Source organism: Osmerus mordax, chromosome 8 (genome assembly GCF_038355195.1).
Source record: "Osmerus mordax isolate fOsmMor3 chromosome 8, fOsmMor3.pri, whole genome shotgun sequence".
Classification (NCBI taxonomy): domain Eukaryota; kingdom Metazoa; phylum Chordata; class Actinopteri; order Osmeriformes; family Osmeridae; genus Osmerus; species Osmerus mordax.
The window spans coordinates 700,204-718,402 of NC_090057.1; the positions used below are offsets into that span (position 1 = coordinate 700,204).

General features: G+C 51.0%; 3 protein-coding genes and 1 long non-coding RNA gene across 5 annotated transcripts in view; all 4 read left to right on the top strand.

Annotated features, from left to right (window-relative positions):
- Nucleotides 1–4: 4 nt before the first annotated feature.
- LOC136947516 (multifunctional protein CAD-like) lies at nucleotides 5–1,595 on the top strand. The gene is made up of 6 exons (XM_067241614.1): nucleotides 5–31; nucleotides 219–344; nucleotides 475–630; nucleotides 835–936; nucleotides 1,094–1,188; nucleotides 1,496–1,595. The coding sequence occupies exons 1-6, from the start codon at nucleotides 5–7 to the stop codon at nucleotides 1,593–1,595; spliced, it is 606 nt and encodes a 201-aa protein (XP_067097715.1).
- A 1,192-nt stretch (nucleotides 1,596–2,787) lies between these two features.
- dnajc5ga (DnaJ (Hsp40) homolog, subfamily C, member 5 gamma a) lies at nucleotides 2,788–12,863 on the top strand. Of its 2 annotated transcripts, none has more exons than XM_067241853.1 (5): nucleotides 2,788–2,896; nucleotides 5,668–5,795; nucleotides 6,122–6,335; nucleotides 8,024–8,180; nucleotides 12,613–12,863. In XM_067241853.1, exons 2-5 carry the CDS (start codon nucleotides 5,677–5,679, stop codon nucleotides 12,699–12,701), a joined length of 579 nt encoding a protein of 192 aa, XP_067097954.1. In that variant the 5' UTR covers nucleotides 2,788–2,896; nucleotides 5,668–5,676; the 3' UTR covers nucleotides 12,702–12,863. The 2 variants fall into 2 exon arrangements, with proteins under 2 accessions (XP_067097954.1, XP_067097953.1); XM_067241852.1 differs by having other exon boundaries at nucleotides 2,792–2,896; nucleotides 5,665–5,795.
- On the top strand, nucleotides 10,369–11,755 carry LOC136947707 (uncharacterized). The gene is made up of 3 exons (XR_010877024.1): nucleotides 10,369–10,477; nucleotides 11,160–11,435; nucleotides 11,582–11,755. It is a non-coding gene; the product is annotated as an uncharacterized lncRNA (long non-coding RNA).
- A 4,606-nt stretch (nucleotides 12,864–17,469) lies between the features above and the next one.
- The window catches only part of trim54 (tripartite motif containing 54), a 5,760-nt gene continuing 5,030 nt past the window's right edge, over nucleotides 17,470–18,199 (top strand). Inside the window, exon 1 of the mRNA XM_067241616.1 lies at nucleotides 17,470–17,589. Within this exon, the coding sequence (XP_067097717.1) occupies nucleotides 17,470–17,589 (120 nt within the window). The remainder of the gene's footprint in view (nucleotides 17,590–18,199) is intronic.

Below are 18,199 nucleotides of genomic sequence, written 5' to 3' on the forward strand. Positions count from 1 at the left end.
GAAGATGGCGCCGATGATGGCTGCCTCGGTCGTTAGGTGCGCTCTTTTTTTGTCTTGTTTTGTCTGTTAATTCAGTGTTCTGCCAAGATTTCCGGGGTTCTCTAGCTAGAGAAGTACTTCTAAACATCAGGACTACAACTCCTGTGGATTCACCAAGGTTATTTACATGTGAAGGGACAGTTGATTGTACCCAGCTGATGTCCTGTCTGTCTCTCCAGACGGCGGCGAGACAGTGTCGCAAGCCTGTGATCAACGCCGGCGACGGGGTGGGGGAGCACCCCACGCAGGCTCTCCTGGACGTGTTCACCATCAGGGAGGAGCTGGGCACCGTCAACGGCATGACAGTGAGGACAAACACACAACACACCTCCCACCTGATCAACACACCTCCCACCTGGTCAACACACCTCCCCCCTCGCCATGGTGATGGACCTGGGGGGATGTTTTGTTAAAGGTCGTTCTCCCCTGTCCCAGATCACCATGGTGGGTGACCTGAAGCACGGCCGCACGGTCCACTCCCTGGCCCGGCTGCTGACCCAGTACCGCATCACGCTGCGCTACGTGGCTCCCCCAAACCTGCACATGCCCGCAGAGATCCTGCACTTCGTAGCCTCCAAGGGCATCAAACAGGTGAGGCTCCTCCTGTGTGAGGAAAGAGGTTTCAAAGAACTCGGGTCATGTAAACCTGTCAACAGCGTCACTGGATTACTGGCCCAGAGACACCATGAAATGATTCAGCATTATAACACTGATGACTTGATTGGTGCATTAGAAATGAGTACTGTAGTCCTACAATCCTGTATATTGACATGTCCTAACTGTGTTTGTGTGTAGGAGGAGTTTGAGAGCATTGAAGAGGCGCTGCCAGACACAGACGTCCTCTACATGACGAGGATCCAGAAGGAGAGATTCTCCTCCGAGAAGGAGTACAAAGAGGTGAGGAGGAGGGAGGGCGAGGGGAGCAATGGGTGACTGCAGAACAATATTCGACCGCAGATCTAGAGGTTGCCACTTTCGATAAGTGTCTGCTGAATGTACACGTTAGTAATGATATTGTACATGAGGACAGTATTGATAGGATGTGGTTCCTCAGTGCTTCGGACAGTTCATCCTCACCCCTCACATCATGACTGGAGCCAAGAGGAAGATGGTGGTGATGCACCCTCTTCCCCGTGTGAACGAGATCAGGTACGAGATCAGCATCTTCCCTCGTCATGGTTACACCCAGGACCAGCCATCCACAGGCACAAGAAAGGGTTTTCTAAATTAATAATGTAAATGTAATATTGTGAGGTCAGTTAAAAGGCTTAAAGTATTTGAATATATTCAATGTGTGTTTGGCATCAAGCTTTACAATGGTTGTGTGTTTGTGTATTGACTGACTGTGTGTGTGTGTGTGTGTGTGTGTGTGTGTGTGTGTGTGTGTGTGTGTGTGTGTGTGTGTGTGTGTGTGTGTGTGTACTGTGTGTGTACTGATGATGTTGTTGTGATCCAGTGTGGAGGTGGACACGGATCCTCGCGCTGCGTACTTCCGTCAGGCTGAGAACGGCATGTACATCAGGATGGCCCTCCTGGCCACCGTACTGGGCCGGTGAGGCATGCGCACACCAGGAAGCAGCCCTCCTGGCCACCGTACTGGGCCGGTGAGGCATGCGCACACCAGGAAGCAGCGGGCCCACACAGACCTTAAAGGGACCAATTGCATTAAAAGGGAATATTTAGTAGGTTGTGCAAGGGAAAGGGGGGGGGGACGGACACATCAATTACTGACCAACAAGTGGAATCACTGTGATCTTTCTTTTGACTATGCTGGTGGTGTTTCCTGTACGGACAGTCACTGAGTCACAACACTGACCTCCTCAGAAGGGCTCTGGGAGAAATCAGAGGATCAGAGACTGAACTGTAGCCTTAATTCCCAAGACAGCAGACTGTTCTAGATTCAATCAATTTGCACTCACATTCACTATCAATCTCTTGAAAATGACATTTAAAAGCTGAGAGTGCCTACCTAAGGCTGATATTCTAGCATTTGCAACAATTTAACATTAAATAGCCTGTGGTATGTGTGTGTGTGGGGGGGGAATTATTCAATGTCAAGTTGCACATTCCAGAATCGTTTATTTGATCAGATGGAGTTCTAACCTTTTTGACAGTAGTGTTTGTCTGTGCATGTAATAGGTAGCATTGTCATCAATGAACCGATTCTGCTATAGTAGTTTATAACTCCTGATAACAAGACTCGACTAGTTATCTTGGTGTCTTGAGGGGAAGAAAGAAGTTTAAAACGCTGCTCTGCTTGTGGTTCTCTGAGAAACAACATATAGAACTGTTACGGAGAAAGTTGTGAACAAGATGGTTGACATTTTTATTGATGAAAAAATACAAGTTATATAAAAGTTTTGTCTGTGTTTCTTTAAAGATGTATTAATATATATATATTCATATTCCTGCCAAGCAAAAATAGACATGCTCGTTTTATGATGATTAATAATGATAATAGCGGTAGATGGCAGCATACCACTTGAAGACGCAATCATTCACATGTTATCTTGACGGGTGTAGGAGGTTATATGAGTGACATAAGTTAGAGTACACGTTATCCTTTTACGAACCCAACGACTTGATGTTCAAACTGTTATCAACTTCTGCAGCTTCTTCGCTGATAGTAATTTTATGCAAATTAATGCACCGTGTGACGAAGCTTTTCTTGACTTCCTGAGAAACAGCCAATCGTATCGTCTCCAGCCTGCTGAGCTAGTTGCTAGCAGGACCCTGCTTCCACACTGTGGTCCAAGGAGTGGCGGAGACACTGAGCGGTTGACTGGATTGACATAGTGGATGCCTCTATGATCGACTTAACGTTACAGCGCATTAAACCACATCACGTTTGCACGAGGTAAGTTTAGCGTTTAGGTTACGGTCAATACCTAGACCGTCTTTTGTTTAAAAGGCTGGCAAGTAACGTCGTTAGCATGGTAGTAGCATTGCTACGTTTATTGCTAGGTAAATTAGCCCAGTAGCTAAATCGGCTAGCATGCTACAGTCTTAATGTTATTTGGCTTTGTCCCCGTTTACCGTTTAGCACTTTTTCATTTAGCGTACCACTGTCGGTATTGGTTAGCTAGTTGGTGTAACTATCTTAAATCATTCGTTTCCCTATGAACACACACTGCCAGTGTCACTGGCGAACTGGGCTTGACTAGACCAGCTACAACTAGCCGGTAGCGGGTAGCCTCTTGACAGGGGCAGCTAGCAAGTTGTGACATTTCAACGGGGGCACAGGAGGGATTATAGAATCCCACCATATCAGCAAGCGCCAGCTTGATACGAGAGAACGTAGCTGACAAGATTCAGAGACTGGAAAGACGGGATGTAAAAATGGAAAGTAATTCTCCATGTGCAGATTAGCAAGGGATTATCGCTACACAAGTCAAACCAAGGGCACATCAACTGGTTACGAGAGTACCGTAACTCTTGCGTTGATTAGGATAAAGTTGCCGGTTCCAATATTACGATCGGTAATAGACTGTTTAGTTGTTCGTGTAGGCTAAAGTGTGTACCACAACCCTTTCCAAAACCAGCCTGGATTCAATGTGAGCTTGTCTCGTAACAGACCAGAAAGCCCTCGACAGGTAGCACTTATTACATAAACGTCAGTCACGTGTGTATTTAGCAACTTTACTTAGGCGTCATCAACGAAATGGTTTGTTGCCAACCCCAATAAATTGACTTATTTGATCACATGCTAGTATATGACACATCTGTCATTGCTGTAAACTTCTAGCCAAGCCTTGGTGACTACGGTCAAGACTGCTGGTAAAGATGAGTCTGACATATACGTAAAAATACACTGTATATATTGTTATATTTAGGCCTACTTTGTACAGCCTCTGACTGCAATGGTGAAGACAACGATACAAGAAATAACATCCGGCCTTAAAATGACTACAAAAGAGAAGCTAGAAATAGCTTTCCAGATAAAAAAGAGAACTGTAAAGCGATACAAAGAATCTTTAGTTACACCAGACGTGTGCTGTGTGATTTTTAGCTAGCAGCATCACCCTCTAACTTCTCACACTAATATGACGGGACGGAGGCAACACAAGCGGGTGTGTCGGGATAAGTGACTGCTGCGGTAGCAGAGCAAGCTAGACGCCTCGACGAATTGTCACTTTATTGACGTTGTGTCAAGGACCATCTTTCCTGCTTCAATCTGATGATTTAAAAGCTTGATGTACATAGGATTCATATGCATACAGGCTGGGTGAGATAATCTCTCTGGTTTAATCATAATCTGGATAGTTAGCATTGATTGGGTGTAGTAATGTACAGTCTGGCGGTTAGAGCTGACCTCTGACCTCTAGTTGACACAGGCAGGGCACTGGTTGGCTAATGGGGACCCTCATGGCTAGAAAGATAAGGATAAAGTCTTCTCTGCCCTATCACCCCTCATGACTTGCTGTTTAGGAAATACGGACGGATTAATAACACCTCACCCTGCAGTTGATCTAAGCTTAGCCTGCAGCCTCGGGCTGTTAGGGATGGGTAAAGCTCAGTGGCAGAGCATTGGACAGCAGGTTCAAATTCCCCCATTTATGTCATTTTGGATAAAAACAGCTATCAAATGATTATCTACATTCTGAATCATGGTCTTTTGCGTCAGTCTTGCCTGTAGTAGTTCGGTTTGGAACAGGACATGACAGACTCACTGACACCATCACCCTGCCACATAACAGTCAGGTGGACTGTGTTTGTGTGTGTGAGAGAGAAGATAGTCTTCCCTTGGTACATATTAGATCACTGTTTTTCCTTCTTGGTCCTGCATGTGTCCCAGGAAGCCTTGCTGGTCTCAGGCTGGTGTGCAGGTTGTCTGACTGGTTCCACGAGTTGCAATATTTATCACACAACATTCAACCAGGTCCTGACACGACTGGACCTGCATCCATTTACCCTACGTTACATTTTGTTCATAAAGCAGATGTTTTTATGCAAAGCAAAATTGAAATATTAACAAACAATATTACAACAACAAGGTTGTGTTCTTGCTCCAGGCCAGCCAGGTTAGTGTTAGGAGGGGGAGAGCCCTGTAGCAGCAACGTCAGGCTGAGGCCCTGTAGCAGCAACGTCAGGCTGAGGCCCTGTAGCAGCAACGTCAGGCTGAGGCCCTGTAGCAGCAACGTCAGGCTGAGGCCCTGTAGCAGCAACGTCAGGCTGAGGCCCTGTAGCAGCAACGTCAGGCTGAGGCCCTGTAGCAGCAATGTCAGGCTGAGGCCCTGTAGCAGCAACGTCAGGCTGAGGTCCTGTAGCAGCAACACCAGGCTGAGGTCCTGTAGCAGCAACGTCAGGCTGAGGCCCTGTAGCAGCAACGCCAGGCTGAGGTCCTGTAGCAGCAACGCCAGGCTGAGGCCCTGTAGCAGCAACGTCAGGCTGAGGTCCTGTAGCAGCAACGTCAGGCTGAGGCCCTGTAGCAGCAACATCCACACAGGCTGAGGTTTAGGGGAGGGCTGCTTCTCCTGAATGTGGGGTGGTTTTGCATGTATTACTGCTTGTTATTTTAGTACTGTTTTTTCACACTGTACTCCTGTGTGTGTGTGTGTGTGTGTGTGCGGTCGTGTGTGACTGCTTGTGTGTGTGTGTGTGTGTGTGTGTGTGTTTGTGCCTCAGCAGAGTAGCACCATGGCAGAGCCGAACCAGAGGCCCCCGGCCAGGAAGATGTCCACTGCTGGGGACAGCCTGTACAAGGTGCTGGGACTGGAGAAGGGGGCTACCGCAGAGGACATCAAGAAGGCCTACAGGTGAGGAGGGAGAAGGAGGGGGGAGGAGAGGAGGGAGTAAGTGAGGAGCGAGCAGAAGGAGGAGTAGGAGGGAGAAGTTCCTCTACTGGTTCACAACAGGACAGTGTGGTCCCTGACACAAGAATGGGCCATTAGTCATAATCTGTTCAGGATTTAAAATCAGTGAACTTTTCATTTGTTTTCTTGACTAACCTCTTTTCCCCTCCCTCCCTCCCTCCCTCCCTCCCTCCCTCCCTCCCTCCCTCCCTCCCTCCCTCCCTCCCTCCCTCCCTCCCTCCCTCCCTCCCTCCCTCCCTCCCTCCCTCCCTCCCTCCCTCCCTCTCCAGGAAACTAGCATTGAAGTATCACCCAGACAAGAACCCAGACAACCCAGAGGCAGCAGAGAAGTTCAAGGAGATCAACAACGCCAACTCCATCCTGAACGACGACACCAAGAGGAAGATCTACGACGAGTACGGCTCCATGGGGCTCTACGTGTCCGAGCAGTTCGGGGAGGAGAGCGTCAAGTACTACTTCCTAATGTCCAAGTGGTGGTTCAAGGTTAGATCCTGCTGTCTCTCTCTGTCGCTTTCTCTCTCGTCTCTGTCTATCTCTCTGTCTCTCTCTCTGTCTCTCTGTCTTTCGTACATTTGCAAACGTAGCGTTATCAGCGCCATGGCCAACCCGCAGATTGCGCACGCTGTGATACTTCAGTTCACGTCGTATTGACGAAACCTGCAGTTCATCGTGTAATCAGCGCTTTTCTCCGCCCACTATACACTATACTGTACATTGCGAGCATTTAAACGCGCAGTTGAATTGGGCCTCCTTCTGTCTTTCTATCATGGATCAGCCACCAAAGTCTAAACAGCGAAAAAACAAAGATTTAGTGATAACGAAATTGATGTGCTTGTTCATGAGGTAACAGCGAATTTAAATATTATACAAGGCCGGTTCTTTCTGTACATACCGCGGAATACATAATTAGGCGCACTTTACGCATCACCTCCCATCTCTTTATGAGAAACTCCCACTTTCCCCTTGACCCTCCCGTGAATCCATATGCATGACACGGAAAAGCAAAATTTGCCATTTTCAGTTCCCGCGACAGGCTTTTACCTCAGTGCGGCATGTTTGTACATTTCGCAATTGTAAATTGCGAAACAAATACGCATGAAGTGGGCACAAAAGCGTACATGCGGCCCTCTGTCTCTCTCTCTGTCTCTCTCTGTCTCTCTCTCCTGTGTCTCTCTCTCTGTCTCTCTCCCACCCACGTCCCTCCACCCTCAGCCACGTCCCTCCTCCTCCAGCCTGGAGTGAAACACGTAGCAGACACACACAATAGACCTGAGGAGGTGCAGCATCCAGAGAGGATGACGTTGTCTGGCCTTGACAAGCAGCAGTGTACAGCTAGAGGCTTATCAGAGACAGCTACAGTACAGCACAGTGTAGCCACAGCTGCAGGTCTGCTCTAGACAGCTACAGGTCTGCTCTAGACAGCTACAGGTCTGCTCTAGACAGCGACAGGTCTGCTCTAGACAGCTTTAGGTCTGCTCTAGACAGCTTTAGGTCTGCTCTAGACAGCTACAGGTCTGCTCTAGACAGCGACAGGTCTGCTCTAGACAGCTTTAGGTCTGCTCTAGACAGCTTTAGGTCTGCTCTAGACAGCTACAGGTCTGCTCTAGACAGTGACAGGTCTGCTCTAGACAGCGACAGGTCTGCTCTAGACAGCTACAGGTCTGCTCTAGACAGCTACAGGTCTGCTCTAGACAGCTTTAGGTCTGCTCTAGACAGCTACAGGTCTGCTCTAGACAGCTGCAGGTCTGCTCTAGACAGCTGCAGGTCTGCTCTAGACAGCTACAGGTCTGCTCTAGACAGCTACAGGTCTGCTCTAGACAGCTACAGGTCTGCTCTAGACAGCTACAGGTCTGCTCTAGACAGCTACAGGTCTGCTCTAGACAGCTGCAGGTCTGCTCTAGACAGCTGCAGGTCTGCTCTAGACAGCTGCAGGTCTGCTCTAGACAGCTACAGGTCTGCTCTAGACAGCTAGCTCTGGGTGCTCCTGGCTGCCCTCCTCTGGCAGTGCTGAGAAGCAGATCTAGATCCATGTGTGGAGGGGAGAGGGCAGATGGCTGGTGTCTCCAGCTATGGCCCGCTGACTGCACATGGAAGGTGCGTACAGTATTGTGTGTTTGGTGTGTTTCTGTGTGTTAATGTGTGCGTGTAACGTGTGTGTGTGTGTGTTGCAGTCCCTGGTGCTGTGCTGCACGGTGTTCTCCTGCTGTTGCTGCTGCTGCTGCTGCTGTTTCTGCTGTGGGAAATGTAAACCTCCAGAAGACGATGAAAACTACCAGTACGTCGACCCTGAAGATCTGGAGGCTCAGATCAAGGCAGAACAAGACGGAGGTGAGAGAGGAGGGGGAGGGAGAGGAAGAGGGAGGGAGGGAGGGAGAGGGGAAGGGAGGCAGGGAGGCAGAGGGGGAGGGGCAGAGAGGTTGGAGGCATTTACAAGAAGGTAAAGAAGGGAGGAATGATGGAGGAGTTAGAGGGGTAGTGGATGATGGAGGAGGGCAAGAAGGTTTGTTTTTCGTCCTTGTTCCCTCCTTTTCCTCCCCCCCCCCCTCCTCTCCTGGTGCTCCACCACCCCTCCCCCTTTTCCTCCTCCTTTCCCCCTCTCCTCCTCCCTCCTCTCCTCCAGTAACAGGCCTGTCCACAGATGTCCTTTCTTCAGCCTGAGTACACTCTGTCACTTCCTGTCAGGGCAGGAGCAGGAGGGGGGGGCAGCAGATGGGGCCAGCCAGTGTGTGTGTGCACACACACACATACACACATTACATTTCCTTGTGTGTGGGCTCTCTAGCTAGATGACCCTACATGTAAGGGGGGGGAGAAGAGGAGGGGCGAGCGGGATGATGGGGGGGAGAGGAGGAGGGATCCAGTAACAGCATGTAGTCTCTGTGATCAGTATCGTTTCAGTGTGTCATCACACCATCCTGTAGAGGTAGGAAACTGAATGTACTGAGGACCATTGATGGTTTGTCTTTCTTTCTGTCACGCGTAGTGTGTGTGTGTGTGTGTGTGTGTGTGTGTGTACACCTGTGTGTGTTTGAGAGGTCAGTGATACAGGCAGTTGCGTAACTGAGGGCTGGTTACCTTGGCAGCAGGGCAGACTACAGCTACATTGATCCGTTTTTCTTAACGTTTAAAAACACGAAGACGGTTTCTAACGTCCTGTAAAGCCCTCCGACAGGGGAACACCTGGTGTCTGAAAGCCCTTGCCCAGGAAAGCTGTGTGACCAGCTGTAGCACTGTGTCCTCTTGAGAAGCCAGCAGCCTTCATCCTCCTCATCCTCACCCCCAGGCGATGTGGTGATAGTGGGGCAGCCGGTGCTCGGCCCGGCGGTGAGTCCTGGTTCTGCTCCGGAAAACCCTGCGGTGAGTCCTGGTTCTGCTCTGGAGAACCCTGCACCGAGTCCTGGTTCTGCTCTGGAGAACCCGGCTCTGCCCAGCGCCGGGACAGAGAACCCTGGGGAAACGCTCCCGGAAGCCAAATGACTCGTAAGAAACCAGCTTGTTCCTCTGCTCCTGTCATCCACCCGTCATCCATCTCACTGCAGCGGCATCCCTGCTCCTGTCATCCACACCTGTCCTCCATTTTGGATCTGCGACTGCTGCTCGGTGCATGGACACGTGTGCCTGGCTGTCCTCCATTTTGGATCTGCGACTGCTGCTCGGTGCATGGACACGTGTGCCTGGCTGTCCTCTGTTTTTAGTTGCGTTTTTTTTGTCGTGTTTCCTGTCTGTCGTGTGCTCGGGTCATCGCCGTGGTGATGTGATGTCATGGTGCCTGGCTGCATGGCTTACCTGGAGCGCTCCACTCTGCAAACCTACACACCTGTTCTGTCGTGTGACCTTAGTGTGTGTGTGTGTTCTAGTAAGAGTCTACCTCTCCTGATGTAAACCACCCCTGTCCAACCACAAGCCATCTGCTTGTGCTCTGTCACCTTTTATCATCCACACACACCTCGCATACACACACACGCACCCCTTACACACACACACGCCTCCTTACATACACACGCACCCCTTACATACACACACGCCTCCTTACACACACACACGCACCCCTTACATACACACACGCACCCCTTACATACACACACGCACCCCTTACATACACACACGCACCCCTTACATACACACACGCACCCCTTACATACACACACGCACCCCTTACATACACACACGCACCCCTTACATACACACACGCACCCCTTACATACAAACACGCACCCCTTACACACACACACGCACCCCTTACACACACACACGCACCCCTTACACACACACACGCACCCCTTACACACACACACGCACCCCTTACACACACACACGCACCCCTTACACACACACACGCACCCCTTACACACACACACGCACCCCTTACACACACACACCCTGTCTGTGTGTGTCCTGTTTATCCCGCTAACACCTGTGTGGATGTGTCATCATCATCATCATCTCTCCAGGGGGCATGGGTTACATCTTCACAGGATGTCTGTCATTCCATCATAGCTGCTGAGTTAAGGATGACCTCAGGATGACCTCAGTTCATAGCTGCTGAGTTAAGGATGACCTCAGTTCTCACTGAGCTGGAGAGACAGCTGTAGCTTCTGGAGAAGGTGACATCAGAATCAGAATGGGTTTTTATTCGCCATGAAAGTTTGCACAGACAAGGAATTTACTTTGGCAGGAGAGCCTACATAGGCAGCCATTTTCGGTGCCAACTAGAAAGTTACAGCATAACATGAGGAGAGAAAAAGGCAACACCCAGACAATGCTCCTAGAGGAGTACAGTGTGGGAACAGACAAAAACCTCAGCACATAAGCACAACAACATTTACAAAAACACGTGACTTGCAATGGGGAGTGGGGGGGGGGGGGTAGACAAGCAGCATCTGGACCTGCAGCTTCAGCGCTCTCCAGGGAAGTTGTTTTCCAGCGACGGCCTTGGCCAAGGCCTGTGCTGGTTACGGGGCCGAAAGTGGATAAGATTGGGGTAGTTGTTTTGACGTCCTCCACGGAAAGCGCCGCTAGACACACGACACGCCAATTCTCCCACGCGTCCATCGTGTAGCCAGCTGCGAACGTCCCGTCCGGACAGTTGGGTTCCCCCGAACCCGAGCTTCTCTTCGAGAAGATGGTGTCAATAGCATTGAGAGACCAGCTAATTAATTCCATGCTTCTAGTTTCGGAGAGTGATGATGAGAGAGTATCTTGAGACAAGACAAGACACAGCCAAGCAGGGAAGGTCAGGGAGGGGAGGAGAGAAATGCAACCGCCTTCGTCGAGAGCCGAGAGAGAGAGACATCACAGAGTTGATAGCTGCCTCACGCCACATTCTCTCTACAGAGCATGTCTTCTGGCTGTGTCCGTGGTTCTGACTGTGTACATTTTCAAAATGGCCACAGATGTATTTTTCCATCCCTAAGTACATGTTGAGAAAAGCTCAAATTGAGTGTGTTTGTTACGTACGGCCAATCAGCACAGATGTTTAAAAGGCTGCTGACCAGCAGTTATCGGTAAAGGGCACAGAAATATGACCTACGGGTCTATAATGAGAGAGTGGAGATGTTCCTCTGGTGTGGTGAGAGTGGAGATGTTCCTCTGGTGTGGTGAGACTGGAGATGTTCCTCTGGTGTGGTGAGAGAGTGGAGATGTTCCTCTGGTGTGGTGAGAGAGTGGAGATGTTCCTCTGGTGTGGTGAGAGAGTGGAGATGTTCCTCTGGTGTGGTGAGAGAGTGGAGATGTTCCTCTGTCTAAGCTCCCTCTCCCCTCTGCTGCGTGTGGTGTGTGGATTCTGTCTTCAGGAAAGTGACTGTGTGGATGACCTGGGGAGAGCAGGTAGGTGTCTTAAGACACTATACTCACATACCTGGTACACACCTCGCATACCTGGTACACACACACAGATGGTACACGATGAGATCTCTTTAGAACTACTGCAGGATGCTGGTAGATGAGATCTCTATAGATCTACTGCAGGGTGCTGGTAGATGAGATCTCTATAGATCTACTGCAGGGTGCTGGTAGATGAGATCTCTATAGATCTACTGCAGGGTGCTGGTAGATGAGATCTCTATAGATCTACTGCAGGGTGCTGGTAGCTGAGATCTCTATAGATCTACTGCAGGGTGCTGGTAGATTAGATCTACTGCAGGGTGCTGGTAGACGATATCTCTGTAGATCTACTGCAGGGGGCTGGTAGATGAGATATCTATAGATCTACTGCAGGTCTCTCAGACTTAGTTCTCTGTAGATCCGAGTCCTGTTGCTTGGTTAGGCAGCAGTTCAACTTTTTTACCTTTGAACCCCGTAAACCCCCCAGTCCTCTCTGCTGGTTGGTCTCACCACACCGTCCAGGTATTCCTATCTAATCATCCACCTGATGACTTGGATCTGAGGATCACAGCCTCTGATGACTGGGATCTGAGGGTCACAGCCTCTGATGACTGGGATCTGAGGGTCAGCCTCTGATGACTGGGATCTGAGGGTCAGCCTCTGATGACTGGGATCTGAGGGTCAGCCTCTGATGACTGGGATCTGAGGGTCACAGCCTCTGATGACTGGGATCTGAGGGTCACAGCCTCTGATGACTGGGATCTGAGGGTCACAGCCTCTGATGACTGGGATCTGAGGGTCAGCCTCTGATCTTCCGTCCGCTGTCAGGAACATTCCTGCTTGAGGCAGTCTTTGTTCATTTGGAATCAATGTTTTTATAGATTCAGGCTTTCTCTATTGCTTACTTTGTCCCTCTTTCCTCCCTCTCTCCCTGCAGGTGCTCGTGGCCCTATCGTGATCCAGCCTCATTCCTCCACTGTCCCCTCTGAGCCCTCTGCCCCTGCAACCTCCAAGCCCCAGCCCTGACCCCACCTCGCCTAGCCAGCCAGCCCAGCCACAGCTCCCCCCGGCAGGCAGGGCCAGCTCAGAGGGCCCTGGAGGGAGGCCCCCCTGGAGCTCCTCCCACCACACGCAGCCGTGGACTCTTTCGTGCCAGCCAGACCCCTCCCCCCCTCCCCTCTCCCCCCTTCCCCCTCCCCTCCCCTCTCCCCCCCTCCCCCTTCCCCCTCCCCTCCCCTCCCCTCCCCTCCCCCCTCCCCTCCCCTCTCCCCCCCCCCCCCTCCCCTCCCCTCCCCTCCCCCTCCCCTCCCCCCTCCCCTCCCCTCTCCCCCCCTCCCCCTCCCCCCTCCCCTCCCCTCTCCCCCCCCCCCCCCCTCCCCCCCCCTCCCCCCTCCCCCTCCCCTCCCCTCTCCCCCCCCCCCCTCCCCCTCTCCCCCTCTCCCCCTCCCCCCCTCCCCCTCTCCCAGGACTGTGCCACAGGACTGAAGGACACACGGCTTGTTGCCTGGAGACCTGGACTTACAGATACACCCCCGCAATCTGTCTCTCTGTGTCCCCTGAGGGTGTGAAGAGGGGGCTCTCTGATGCATGCGTTATGTCTGACTGACTGCATGTCCCCACTGTACAGCACTGACACGTCCTGCTAACCCTCTATGCAGCCCCCTCACACACACACACACACACACACACTGCTACAGCCCCCTCACACACACACTCAATTCCTCTCCACCAGCACCCTTCATCACCACTCCCTTAACTTCCTCCCTGGTTAAACTCTCACATCAAAAAACACCAGACTGCCTCTGAGGCAGCCAGACTGCCTCTGAGGCAGCCAGACTGCCTCTGAGGTGATTCAGTGATTCATTCTCTTTGTTTATAGGTGCGTTTGATGCTTTTCATTTTGCTCAAGATATATTTAGCATATTTTCTCAAATGCCAGTTGTAATTTTGCGCTGTTCGCATTCTCCTTTTGTAACGTCAAGATGATGATGATAGACCAAAGCCAAACTAGCCACGCCACAAGCACCCTGTGACCACTAGCACCCTGCGACCACTAGCACCCTGCGACCACTAGCACCCTGACCTCCAAAGACTTGAAGGGAGGGAAAGTGCTGTTAGCGCCGGTGGGATTTTCCTTTAGCCAATAGACACGTTGTGGGGGAGCTTGCAGCCCTTGCGCCCCTGGTCCAATAGGAAGCCTGGGATCAGAGGTTTGTGTTCTGGAGTGAGATGTCCACCTCCTCCGCCCTCACACACCGCTACAGAGAACAGCCTGACCCTTCTGTCTGACCTGGGCGCAGTCTGTCACTACACCAAGCTGTGTACGAGGGGCTATGCACTTATTATTATTCTTATTAATAAGATTTTTTTTGTTTCCGTTCTTTAGACTGTGACACGGGTTAATAGTGACAGCCAGCTGCTGCAGGTGTAGCTGCATGTGGCCTCCTGCCTGCTTACTGCCCCACCTTGCTCTGTAGCTCCGCCCCCCCAGCTGGGGGTGGAGAGAGGTGTGTGTGTGTGTGTGTGTGTGTGTGTGTGTGTGTGTGTGTGTGTGTGTGTGTGTGTGTGTGTGTGTGTGTGTGTGTGTGTGTGTGTGTGTGTGTGTGTGTGTGTGTGAGAGAGACAGGAGAAGTTGCCGTTGTGTTTCCCAACTGAGAGGAGGCTCAGAGCTGTGTGTCAGGTTGAGTCGACCACGAGCGTTAGTTAACTTACTAACTCACCACCGATGTCAAAGCAAACCACTGATCACTGACCTTGAAGCTTTAGATTTTTATGTTGCTCCAAAAAAAAGTGTTTACATGAATTTATCAGTAGCTTCAATTTATTACTGGAATTTTTAGCACCTTTTTAAAATATGACACATAGTTTTAGCCAAAACATTAAAGCTTTTTTTCTTTTTTCTTTTTTTTTTGGTTATTGTTTTTTCTCAGATTCATGACACACTAATGCATTTCAACTTAAATTTATGTCTGGAAGTCTGAGAAAAGAGGTGATTATTATTTATTACTGAAATCTGTATCAGCTGTAAATACTGATGGTGGGGGTGTGACATGCAAACAATGTTTTTGAAACTTGTTGTGAATGGAGATGTTTTAACAGTCAGTCTCATTTTTAATAGTTCACATTGTCGTTTATTTTCTCTTGTTTTAATGAGTAAACCATCAGAGAGTGGGTTTAAACTCATGGACCGACACTAGCCAATGACAGGAGAGCTGTCTGATGATGACAGGATGACAGACTGTGGTCACTAGCCAATGACAGGAGAGCTGTCTGATGATGACAGGATGACAGACTGTGGTCACTAGCCAATGACAGGAGAGCTGTCTGATGATGACAGGATGACAGACTGTGGTCCTCAGGGATTCACATCATTCTTCCCAGAGTCCCTGTGGAGGCTGAATGGAGGGTGGAGAAGAGGGCACTCCTGGTGACTAGGAGACTAGGAGACTAGGGGACCAGGAGACTAGGGGACCAGGAGACTAGGGGACCAGGAGACTAGGGGACCAGGAGACTAGGGGACTAAGAGACTAGGGGACCAGGAGACTAGGGGACCAGGAGACTAGGAGACTAGGAGACCAGGGGACCAGGAGACCAGGAGACTAGGGGACCAGGAGACTAGGGGACCAGGAGACTAGGGGACTAAGAGACTAGGGGACCAGGAGACTAGGGGACCAGGAGACTAGGAGACCAGGGGACTATTCAATTAAAATAACAGGGACCAAGTGACGAGGGGACTAGAATACCAGGTGACTAGAAGACGTGTTGATGCTCTTTAGTTCTGTCATTCATCGTTTACCACCGCTCTCATGGACATGCTGATCTGTAAATGTGTATTTATATGATGATGATGATGATTATGAATCTAAACCAATAAAATAAGGGGGATTTATACAACTCCTGTATTGTGCACTACCTCTCTGCATTCCAGAGAGTAACAGAGAATTAGGTGAGTAACCAATTACAGAACAATGGAGCTGTGTACAAACAGGACTGTTTCTCCTGTCAAGGAAGCAGGGAGCAGGGGCTCTGAAGGGCTGGACCAGGCTGGTCTGGTCTTTTCTGGACCGGTCAGGTCTGGTCTGGTCCGGGCCGGTCTGGTCTGGGAGGATGAATGAAACAGATCAGGAGGTGTGTTTAGCTTACTCTGCACTACCCCAGGCCTCTGGCCTATAAATGACTGTGTAAGCTCATTATCTGATTAGCTCGGTCTGAGCTCTGTGTTCAGATGACCAGCAGTCACCCTGGCACAACCCTAACCAGGAAGTGGAGGACGTCCAGAGGGTTGGGGAAGGTTCTTTTGAGTAATGGTGTGATATGGTCTAATTTACACAAACCCGTTGGGCCTGATGTGACGTATGTCTTTTCACTGGGCTGGTATTTCTGCCTGGATGTTTATATATGCGATTACTCACAGATATAATATTTTTAAATCCATTTATAGAGCAGAAACACACAGGAGAACGTTAACTACTGTGTTGAGAGTTCCACAGACCCCAGGGTTCCACATGCTGTAAGCGTTCCACAGGTTCCACTGTCCTGTCAAGCTGCTTGGATTCAGGACCTTCCCTTCGAGTGAACAGTACTCCATTGAAGCACTTATGGATATATTTGTGTGTATCATGATCGGTGAATCAAATGATTTCTGACGCCTGTTTGTTTGACCATCAGCTTAAAGCTGATAAATATAGACACTGGAATGTCCACCCCACCCATTGAATTCTCTCTCTCCTCGTCCCCTAACCCTCCCTTACCCTCTCCCCAATTCCTCTTTTCAAGACATCTTGGTGGGGGTAGTTGTGGGCTAAGGTATCCCCCTCTCTCTCCCTCAAGACCTCCAAGGTGGGGGTTGGTGGTTGGTGTGCGTAGGTGGGGGGGTAGGTTAGCCCGCTGGACACACCAGTATGCAGTTTGGACAGTAACTCTAGACTGAACAAACACAAGCTAAATACAGCAGCAGCACTCTGACACCAGGCAGTAGCACAGGGCTGGGGGAGGAAGACGAGGATAAAGGAAGAGAGGGAGAGATGAAGACATAGAGAGGAGAAAGGGACAATAGGACGAAGAACTCAAGAAGAAAGGGTAGAGTGATAAAAAGAGACTCATTTTTTCATTTTGACACTGAAGCAAGAGGAGAAACAGCAGGAGAGAGAGTGTGATTCCACCGCAGGTCTGATGGACTGGAGAGACAGGAAGCTCGTCATCCTTCACTGAGAGACCAGGAGACAGGAAGCTCGTCATCCTTCACTGAGAGACGAGGAGACAGGAAGCTCGTCATCCTTCACTGACAGACCAGGAGACAGGAAGCTCGTCATCCTTCACTGAGAGACCAGGAGACAGGAAGCTCGTCATCCTTCACTGAGAGACCAGGAGACAGGACACTTTGTGTGTGGCGATACTGTGTGTGTAAGTGAGTGTGCGAATGTGTGTGCGAGCGTGTGTGTGTGAGCGAGCGCGTGTGTGTGTGTGAGCGTGAGTGTGTGAGCGAGCGTGTGTGTGTGTGTGAGCGAGCGTCCGTGTGTGTGAGCGAGCGTGTGTGTGTGAGTGAGCGAGCGTCCGTGTGTGAGCGAGCGCGTGTGTGTGTGAGCGAGCGTGTGTGTGTGTGTGAGCGAGCGTGTGTGTGTGAGTGAGCGAGCGTGAGTCTGTGAGCGAGCGTGTGTGTGTGTGAGCGAGCGTGTGTGTGTGAGCGAGCGTGTGTGTGTGTGCGAGCGAGCGTGAGTGTGCGAGCGAGCGTGTGTGTGTGTGAGCGAGCGTGTGTGTGTGTCGGCAGGCAGGCAGGATGAGCCTGGGTGGCTCCATGAAGACTCTGCAGAAACAGCTGGTGTGTCCCACCTGTCTGGAGATGTTCACCAAGCCGGTGGTCATCCTGCCCTGCCAGCACAACCTCTGCAGGAAGTGTGCCAACAACATCTTCCAGGTGTGTGTGTGTGTCAGGGGGGAGGGGTTGTGTGTGTCAGGGGGAGGGGTTGTGTGTCAGGGGGAGGGGTTGTGTGTGTGTCAGGGGGAGGGGTTGTGTGTCAGGGGGAGGGGTTGTGTGTCAGGGGGAGGGGTTGTGTGTCAGGGGGAGGGGTTGTGTGTCAGGGGGAGGGGTTGTGTGTCAGGGGGAGGGGTTGTGTGTCAGGGGGAGGGGTTGTGTGTCAGGGGGAGGGGTTGTGTGTGTGTTCAGGGGGAGGGGTTGTGTGTCAGGGGGAGGGGTTGTGTGTCAGGGGGAGGGGTTGTGTGTGTGTCAGGGGGAGGGGTTGTGTGTGTGTCAGGGGGAGGGGTTGTGTGTCAGGGGGAGGGGTTGTGTGTCAGGGGGAGGGGTTGTGTGTGTGTCAGGGGGAGGGGTTGTGTGTGTGTCAGGGGGAGGGGTTGTGTGTCAGGGGGAGGGGTTGTGTGTCAGGGGGAGGGGTTGTGTGTGTGTCAGGGGGAGGGGTTGTGTGTCAGGGGGAGGGGTTGTGTGTCAGGGGGAGGGGTTGTGTGTGTGTCAGGGGGAGGGGTTGTGTTTGTTTAAAAGTCAATACTGCTTTTCTATCCAAAACACTAAA

Excerpts from the sequence above, each read along its gene's own strand:
- LOC136947516 (XM_067241614.1), top strand. The coding sequence starts at position 5 with ATGGCGCCGATGATGGCTGCCTCGGTC. Across the intron at positions 937-1,093 it reads CCGAGAAGGAGTACAAAGAG|TGCTTCGGACAGTTCATCCT; the intron begins GTGAGGAGGAGG and ends GTGGTTCCTCAG. Across the intron at positions 1,189-1,495 it reads CCCCGTGTGAACGAGATCAG|TGTGGAGGTGGACACGGATC; the intron begins GTACGAGATCAG and ends GTTGTGATCCAG.
- dnajc5ga (XM_067241853.1), top strand. The coding sequence starts at position 5,677 with ATGGCAGAGCCGAACCAGAGGCCCCCGGCCAGGAAGATGTCCACTGCT. Across the intron at positions 5,796-6,121 it reads GACATCAAGAAGGCCTACAG|GAAACTAGCATTGAAGTATC; the intron begins GTGAGGAGGGAG and ends CTCCCTCTCCAG. Across the intron at positions 8,181-12,612 it reads CAAGGCAGAACAAGACGGAG|GTGCTCGTGGCCCTATCGTG; the intron begins GTGAGAGAGGAG and ends CTCTCCCTGCAG.